Genomic DNA, 9,698 nt, shown 5'->3' on the forward strand with positions numbered 1-9,698 from the left:
ACACGGTGACTAGCTGTCTGTGCAGTTATCATCCTGATAATAACTCTTCGTCAGGCACAACGTTGAGGTAGTACCTAACATTAATGTTCAAAGCCAGGTGTAGCTTAGACGGGCACAACGTAGATGTAGTACCTGTTATCGTTGGTCATGGCATCAGGCTGAGTCAGGAGCTGCTGCTCAATGTGCTCGACGCCACTGATGTAGTCTGCGAGATTAAGTCAGCGTAATCCTTCTTCACGTGGTTCAAAAAATACTCACTGTTGATGTCTTCGGTGTTGGGGTCATTGAAACCAGTCTCGCCCCAGCGGTGACCGGCGAGCCACGTGCGGAGTCCGTAGTGCGATTGGCACTGCTTCAAGCAATGGACGTCGGCCTCAAGGTCGGAGCTGTGTACTGTTAGCATTTGTTTCTCCCTCGGTTTCCTATGCCTGTACTAGAGATTTCTTACTTCAGAAGCGCTCCGTTGTTCCAGTCGGATAGAGGCTGTCCCTTGAAGCTGTCGCAGCACACGCGCAGCATGCCCCAGTTCTGCTTGAAGATACCAAAGTTGGCAGCATCGTCAACCTTGTTGTCGCCGTATACGTACTAGTAGTAGAAACCTAACGTTAGTAGAGATCTCACATACAAGTCCGGTGCTGGAGGGGTGGGTGCTTACGTTGGTGTCCATGTTGTCAGTTTCCAGCATGGCGATGGCAAGATCGAACGAGTTGGCGCCGGCAGCGGTGACCTGCTGCTTGCGAGCACCAAGCCCCGGTATATTGTAGGAGCCGCTGTCCTGGCGAGCTTGCAGTTTCGCAGGGACGGCGGCAGCAGAAGCACCTGCAACGAGCAGAGCAGAAGTGATTGCGGAGAACTTCATTTTCGGGTTTGGAAAGAGTAGATGGCGGTGAAAGATTGAATGGTAGTAAAAGAGTAGATGGTAGTAAAGGAGTGGATAGTAGTGAGTTCTTGTGTTGTATTGAGTTTTGAGAGGACGAAGGAGGTCTGATAGCTTTATAGTTTATTAGCAAGTAACACCGCCAAGCGGTCTTAGCACAATCACTGTTCATATTATCTAAACATGCTTCTTATACGCCACACAGATCTATCTGTAACGGCGGTGAGTGCATTATGAGCGTGCGTAATCCTTCTTGCTCCGCTTTGATGATCAATAATCTAAAAAATGTTATAAGCCAAGAAAATGCGTGTCTAACCTTTGGGAAATTCGCCACGTAGAACGCAATACAGAATAATTACTTTACGGAAAACAATGCTGTCCTCGATGTGGCCCTAACACCTATTTGCCACCTTCTTACAATTAGCCAGCTACAACACAGAGAATAACATAGAGTACAAACACCGGGCGCCTCTATAGTACGGTGTGCATCGAGAACAGAGTTCCGATTTCGATGGGTCGTTTAGAGATTGCAGGTCGATTGCCAAGAGATGCGGTTAGCGAAATCCGAAAAGAGTGCGGAGTACGCCTTCCGTTTGCTTCCAGGGGAATGCTGGCCCACTACAATGCACGTCTTAAAAGCGAAACCGTCAGCTAACTTTAGGAAGTCGGTGTTCACTATAGAAGACGATGAGCTCGACAGTCTGTGCTTTTTAAGCCGGAGTTTGCGGATTTTTCCTCCCTTTCGCTGCCTTGATTACTTGAGACAGGAGCTTGCCAACCAGAAATCAAAATGACTAAGTCTGCTTGTTGTTCCTGCTTCCGGTTTTGATCGTAATCTTGTTGTTCTCTTGTTCTTCTTTTGTCCTTCTTTTGTTTACTGATATACAGACATCGCTCCCCGTTAGGCGGTCATGCAACAGGATGTGCATTAGAGATTGCTCCTGTTGAGTGATATCATAGCGTGGATGCGCACACTCCGGGCTTCGCCTCGCGACGTTGCGTGCTGTTTCGATTTCTTGAAGCCTATCATTAATGGGCGAGAGGATTAACGGCTATAGCCCTTAATCCCCCAAGAAACCCTGAATGAGCGACCCTATCATTAATGGGCGACGGGATTCAAGGCTATGGCCCAGAATCCCTCGAGAAACCCTAATGAGCGACGCAGAATCCCCTGATCTCGAAAATCGAGGGGATTCAAGGCGTCCTGGGTCGCAAAATGCTGCAACTTTACAGCCTAGTGCAGCAAGCTCAGGCGCGTCGATTGCACTTGCTTTAAAGATAATCCAACTGTTGTGGAGGGAGATATGTAATGAACAGTGTTGGGGTGATCGTGTTCGTTAGGGTTGGCCGTGCGCGCAGTATCGCGCCGCTAAGGGTTAGGGTTATAGGGCACAGCGCGTTAGGGTTAGATAGGGTTCGGGGTAAACACCAAAAAACAACGTCAATCGACGTAACGTGAGCCACAAGCGAGCTGATCACACAAGCGAGCTGATCACTTTGCCAAGACAACACCACCACAAACAAATCAAACAAATATGAGCTAGAATATTTGTTTGTTTGTGTACTGAGATGCTTCTGTAAGCCTAGGACCACATCACATGACTGCTCTGCAGGCATGACTAATGCGTCCGACTACTTAAGAGCTCAGATCACACATTTGTACATACACAGAAGAATACACTCATTCATGTGACCTTATAATACTACCACCCTATGCTTACATATAGAGTTGCTGTTCTGCCGCCGCGGGTAGTGTGGGTGCGAAGCTGCTGAGGGGGCTCTGTAGCAACAACACGACTACGCGCAGCAGCAACACCCACTTTCTGCTTCTTTTTTAGTGCTATACTTTGTGAAGCCTTACGCTTGTCTTTCTGGGACAGTTGTAGAGCTTTTTCACAGTCTTTCTTCTCCTTGTTAAGGCGTCGCTCTTCTTTGCGCGCATTAATGGCCTTACGTTCTTCTGCCTTCTCCTTCTTCCGTGCCTCTTGGTCTCTTGCACGCTGCGCCTTCTTTTTTTCCGCAATCTTGTCGTTTTATAGCTTACTAGCCGTCTTTAACCCTCTCATATTAGCCTTGTCTAACTGATCTGCTTCCTTCTCTTCTTGTGCCTGCTTCATGCGTACCTTGGCTTCTCTAAATGACCGAGGAGTCCACATCATTGAAGGTCCCCAGTACTCATAGTGTTGCAGCAAGTCTAGAGACTCGCCCTTTATATCTCTCCTTTTCTTGACAGTAAGAGCGTCAAGCAAACCCTCATTTTCGCTCTGCAGGAGGGTGTTCTGTATAGCTATGTGGTGGAGCGATTGCCGAATAGTAGATGCGTCCTTTTCTGAGGCACCACTCAACGCACGTTTTATGACTGTGTTTAGCTTCTGCCACGCCTCACCGCCATATGTAGGAGCCTCCTCTGACGCATTGCTAGAGGTGTCTGAGTCGTCGTTGATGAAGCGATCGAGTATAACGTCGGGGTTGAAGGGGTTGGTCGGTTGGTTGGTTGGTTGGTATTCATTTTTCGTCTAGTTGATGGGGATTAAGTCCGCCGTCTCGCCTCCCGAAGGGCATGTAGGACGTGCTAAGCTATGGAATTACAGTGCTGCTAAACTACCTTAGAAAGCATTTCTTGCCTGCGCGGGTATTGCTACCATTTCAGAGATACAGCTCCCCTTCCAGTTGGGGAGACTGAGCGATGTATGTACATTAGGGTAGTTTCCTTGCATTTTGAGGCATCTATGTGCCAAGAGAGAGAGAGAGCAAACAGCAACAACAACAATAGACCCAAGTCGACTAGCACGCAACGCGTACGCGTTTCTTCTGTCAACAAGCCGCTGTTATCTACTAAGAACGCGTATTATATTGCTGATATCCCTCTTCCTTGCTTTCTACTGCTTGCCGCTACTACTGCAGTTACTGCACAGTCCCTAACTATGGATTTGTTTACTTTCTATGCGTCCTCTAGCGTACTGCTGTTCAAGCCATGCGGCTATGCTGTTCCGCCTATTACTCTTGCCACCCACATTAGAGTCCACCACCTTAACGATGCGCGTTATGCTGCTATTAATTCCTTACTACCCTCTCCATTACGAAAGCCAGCTGACCTGCTCGCAAACTATCTCCTTAACCAATACCCCCTCCTTAATTCAGCAACTACCACTATTCCTATGCCACTAGCAACAGATTCGCCAATCCCAGAGCTTAGACTCTATCGCGGCTACCAGTGTACTTGCTGCAAGTTTATACGGTTACGAACTAAGTCAGCGCTAAAACAGATGAGCACACACTTTAACCAACATCAACTGCTGCCACGGAAGGGGGGGACATACATGACTATCGTAGTTGAACCACATTAAGAATCGCTCTAAACCATACCATATTAGTATCGTGTAAACCATACAACGTTAATTATGGTGTTTAACCGCGATAAATACCGCGATAAATACCGCGTTAAGTAAATAAACATTAATTTGAACATGTTAGTGTAGTTACTTGCTTTAATACCAATCTATCCCACCCGTTCCTTCATCCACAACACTAAGGAGAGTTTCCTGAAGCTCTAGCTCAATTGGTAGACCCATCCTATTGTTCCAGACCGGCTTAATGTGCCTCTGTCGTATCCAATTGCCGATACACTCGATCATCTCGATAGTGGTGCATCGCAATCGCAATCTGTCCCATGAACAGGTCCTTCTGGCCCCAGAGAATGTCCTTTCCGGCTCTGACGATTCTGCGGGGATAGATAGAATAGCCATTGCCATGCGGCTAAGCCCTGGAAAGCTGCGACGCTGCTCAGATTAACACCACCACTCGAGAGGAGTGACTCCATTATTCAAATTAATAGCTGGGCTATTAATAAAACTTCTAAAGTTGTCATCTGGCTTTAAACTGATGGTCTTCACCTTCGTCTTCTGTTTTAATAAGGTGAAGACGTTCACAGGCTTATCTAGCTGGCCAGCCGAGATACCAGGTGCGTTCTCTGGAGCTGGAAAAGAATCTGGTTTGATATCAGGCTTGAAATCGTTCACCCAGATTGTATTGGCGAGTTCAATGGCAGGCTCCACCCACTCTTCTGGCCAGTTCTAGTGTAGGTAGGCGGCTCGCTTGCGCGGATCGAGTAGTATCGCAGCAGCGTACACAGTTGTTTCTCCCGTTTTTTTGTAGTATTTGTCGAGTACGTACCAACTCATATCGATGGCTCGAATCATGCGTTCATCGTGGTTCTCAGGTAAGGAGTAGTAGTTCTACTAAACGTGAGTATTCAGACCTATTAAGTAGAACTAGATACTAACCTTCTGCTCTTCATACCACGTTAATAGGAGATCCATCAGCTCAAGCGATTGCGCGACCAATGACTTGTCTTTCTCTGCGTAGAGAGTAGCCGATGCAAATGGCTCTAAAAAGTGAGCAGCCTTTTCGAGGATATCCCAATCGTTCGCTTGAAGCCGATTGTCGCCCAGGATGTCCTCGTAGTCGGTCATAAAGCTCTTGATCTTGTCCATCTTCTTTAAGGCTCGTGAGATGACCTGATACCATGAAGACCATCGTGTCCGATTATCAATCCCGAGGCGTAGACCGATAGCTCTATCCCAAAGACCCTGGTGGATAGTTAAACCTCGGAGCCAGACCGCGAGATTGTGAAGCTTGCGTAATGTGGGGATATTCTCAACACCATCAAAGTCCTCAACTAAGATGATGCTTGCATTACTACCCTGCCGCTTGCGTTGTTTGCTTTGTCCCTTTGTACGAGAACGCTCTGCTTCCGTCCGTTTTCGATGAGCGGCGAGGACACTCGAAAACTGCGTAAGAAGGGCTTCTCCAGCGACACCAGAGACTGTCTCAAGAGCAGCAATAAGAGCCTCTCGGGAGGACCAGTGTTGCCAAAAAGCAAGTTGACTTGCTTGCTTGTTCAAACTTGCTTGGTTCATACCAAGCAAGCAAGTCAAGTCAGAGCTGCACAGCGAACCAAGCAAGTCAAGTTAGCGTGCCTTACTTGCTTGACTTGCTTGGTTTACTTGGTTAAATTAACTATAATCGACTGTATAGCAGATCTCGCGATGCTTTTTTAGCCTTGCAGTTCTTTTTAGTGCTGCAACTACCTCAGCTATTTCCTAAACAGGCTACAATAGGCTACACAGCTGCTAAAACAGCTTAGCGCCCTACTCCTATCCTAACCTCAGCCTTGTTTTGAAGCCTGTCGCGATTTCCATTTTCCTGTATCAACGCTTCTTTCTGGTGTTTTCGACTGCCCTAATATGGCCAAACGCCGTGTACTACATACCTCTTCGAGTAGCAAACGTTTGAGAGTAGCTGCTGCTACCGACGACGTCATCTCAACTCCTGCGGCCTCATCTCAGCCAGCATCTCAGCCAGCATCTCAGCGTCGATCGCCTCGTAAAGCCCTCGCTGCCGTAAGCCAGGCCACTGTCTCGTCGCTAGTCCCTACATTCGAGTCGCAGTTTTTGGAATCGCATGTGGAGGATGATATCGTTGCGCCTACCGAGGGTAGCAGGGCTGTTACGGTGGCTACAACTGAGGCTAGAGACAAAGATAATGGCTAAGATGAGATAAACAGCGCTGCTGATAGCTTTGACGGCATTGACTGGGCTCGTTTACCTGGCTACATGAAGCCACTAGCGGGCTCTAAGCGTCCTAAAAGCTAGATTTTTCGGTATGGCTACCGCGTTGTTAAGCGCTAGGCTACTAATCGGATCTGGTTTGTGTGCAAGTACTGCCACATCCACAAAACTATCGACGCTGGCGGTGGTGGTTTGTTTAATATTACTTAGGCTACTACCTTAGCAGCTACCTATCTCAGCCAGCCAAAACGTGGGCACAACCTCACAAAAGATAGCCTAAAGTCGACGCTAAGAGGACAGGGGCAGCTATTATTGCGGCAAGCTTTTGACGCTGGATTAGAGATGCCTCAGCCTACCGCTAACGCACTCGGAAACTTCGACGTACAAGGCTTTCGAGTAGCTACTGTTATGTGGCTCGTCAACCAAAACCAGCCTCTTAGTGAGCTTACAGCGCCTAATTTTAGAGAGATGATAAGGTTTGCTAACCTAGAGGCAGAGGCGGCATTGTGGGTAAGTTACACGAGTGTTTCTACATTTGTAATGAGGTTGTTTAGGTCTATACAACCGCAGGTTGTCGACGCCTTATCAAGCGCAGTAAGCAAGATACATGTAAGCTTTGACGGCTGGACGACAAAAGGTGGTAAACGTGGCTTTTTTAGAGTAGTCGCTCACTTTGCTGACGCAGCTAGAATAATACAAGACCTGCCTACTGACCTGCCTAAGCTCGCTGGCGCCTACACTGGTGAGGCTATTGCTAAAGCTATCTCGATGACCCTCTCGGCTTACGGAGTAACTAGCAACCGATTAGGTTACTTTGTACTAGATAACGCCGCTAATAACGACACTGCAATCGCCGCGCTCGCCCGTAAGTACAACTTCGACCTAGCTTACTGGCGCCTCCGCTGCAGTTGCTACACGCTCAACCTAATTAGCTAGGCTATTATATTTGGTAACAACAAGGACGCCTACAGTAACACTCGAGAGCAGTACAGTACTGAGGAGCAGTACATGCGAGAGTAGCGGAAAGATGGCCCTATAGGCGTCCTAGTTGACGTCATCAACTATATCAAAACGCCGCAGCAGTACGAGCTTTTTCGCAGTTTCCAGCGCCGCGCCAACGACAACCTGCCTACCAAGGAGCGTCTCAAAGTACTCGAGCCTGTTAAGCCTGTTGTTACTCGCTAGAACTCCTACTATGCCGCTTTTGAGCGAGCTACTAAGCTTTTAGCTGCTTATAACTTATACGCTAAGCATTACATTAATAGGATTATCCTCGAAGACGCGCACGCTAACAAGCAGAACAATAAGCGGCCTAAAGCTCTAAGCTGGATGAGATTAACTGGCCTGCGAGCTGCTGATTGGGCAGTAATTGCAGAGTATCAGGACTGCTTAACGCCGCTTAAGTACGCCACAAAACGGCTCGAGGGCCGCAGCAAAGATGGCAAATTTAGGGCAATATATGAGGTTATACCAGTTTTTGAGTATGTACTCAGCCAGCTTGAGGACCAGGCACGCCCATTTGAGCAGGTCGATTTTAACGCTCACCCAGAGGCCCCTAAGGATTACCTTAAGGTCAACCTCCTTACCGCATAGGCCAAGGCCAACGACTACTACAACAAGCTCGACGCCTCGCCCGCCTACTACGCTGCCGTGTGCCTCTACCCGTACTATAAAACTTACTGCGATGTAGCCTAGGCTGACAAAGCTGGGTGGCTTAGCAGTGCTAACGTAGCGTTTCAGCAGCTCTGGGCGGCGTACAAACCTTAGCGCCCACGCTAGTCGTACACGGCTGTAACGAGTAGCAACAATATAGACGAGGCAATTAGCGCTATACTCGGCAAAAACGTCGGCCGAGAAGCTCCGCTGGACGAGTTTGAGCGCTGGAAAATGCAGGAGCCGCAGTGGACGCAGGAGCAGTATACAGCGAATGGCAATCCAGTCTAATACTGGATTCAATTACTGCTAAAATACCCGCATTTAGCGCAGTTTGCCATCGATATTATGACTATCCCAGCATCGAGCAGCGACTGCGAGCGCCTCTTCAGCGAGCTTAGCGACCTACTTGAGCCAAAGCGACGAGCTCTAGGCAGTGAGCTACTCGCAGCTCTTTAACTAGTAAGATCCTAGGTGCGAGCTGGCTATAAACCAACTATTTATAGTGAGGCTAAGCTTTCAGACAAGGAACTTTTAGATAATTACAATATACTTAAGTGGGACAGTTAGCTTAGTAATGTAGTAGTGTTTAGTCCCTTAGCAGTCAAGTAAATCAAGTACTTAGAAGCAAATCAAGCAAGTTAAGCAAGCAACAAATTGCTCCCAAGCAAGTCAAGTTACGCCTACTCTCTAACCAAGCAAGTCAAGTTTGAGGCAGTGACTTGCTTGACTTGCTTGACTTGCTTGTTGGCAACTGTGAGAGACCGATGGTGAAGGGTGGAGAATGGAACATTCTTTCGATCTGCTCAGGCAGCCCAGGTCTAGGACACTCCTGGAGAGAGGGTTGCGCCAGCACGAGACTGGCTAGATCCATTTCAGCAAAACGTAGGAAGGAAACAACTGGAAGACGCCCACTTGAGATGTCAGGGACACGACGCACGTTCTAAAAATAGTAGTCACGTAGCATGTCTGTCGAAGCTTCTAGAAGAGCGCCATGTTATGGGCGGAAAGAGGCCTGCTAACGAGTATGCATTTGCTCCTATGTACAGAAGAAGAAGGATAAGGAAAAGAAGAGTAGCGTCCTCCTCGTACGGTATTTATCCTCCGTACGCTAATACAAAGATAGATAAGCGGGAAGTTCTTCGGCGTAGCCTCTTGTGGCACTTAGGCGTAGCCCCTTACAGCTGCCTGTTCTGACGTTATCAGTATTTGTGGTAGCCAAGACGCGACTGCCTGATCTGGCACAGTGAGCAAGGATAGACCCTGTCACTCACATCGATTCAGCCCAGTCACATACCCGTGAGACCTCTAGCATGAAGCGCCCATTGTCGATAATAATAAATGTGCCAACCGAAATGTTTCGGGGAGCGCGGGGTTTAGAAACGGAGTTAACATGTAGAAACGCCAGATATGGACATGACTCTGCACACATTTGTAAGCCACGATATACTGTAGCTAGAATACCCAGTACAAGCGTTGTTGCCTAATCTCCGTCGGAGGCCTGAAGGGGAGAAATTTATACATATATACGATAGAAAATCTTACTACGTAGTATTTCAAAGTATCTCCATTTAGTTCCATCGTGAACCAACATCACA

The 9,698-nt window shown here is 47.9% G+C and overlaps 1 protein-coding gene across 1 annotated transcript; it reads right to left on the reverse strand.

Annotated features, from left to right (window-relative positions):
• Positions 1-104: 104 nt before the first annotated feature.
• Positions 105-859, reverse strand: ALTATR162_LOCUS6999 (uncharacterized protein; the record flags this gene model as incomplete). Its single annotated transcript, XM_043314625.1, has 4 exons — positions 105-205; positions 259-386; positions 449-585; positions 626-859. 4 exons carry the CDS (start codon positions 857-859, stop codon positions 105-107), a joined length of 600 nt encoding a protein of 199 aa, XP_043170560.1.
• Between the last annotated feature and the right edge of the window lie 8,839 nt (positions 860-9,698).

The sequence above is a fragment of the Alternaria atra genome, assembly GCF_907166805.1.
Source record: "Alternaria atra isolate CS162 genome assembly, contig: 26, whole genome shotgun sequence".
NCBI classification, from domain to species: Eukaryota; Fungi; Ascomycota; class Dothideomycetes; order Pleosporales; family Pleosporaceae; genus Alternaria; species Alternaria atra.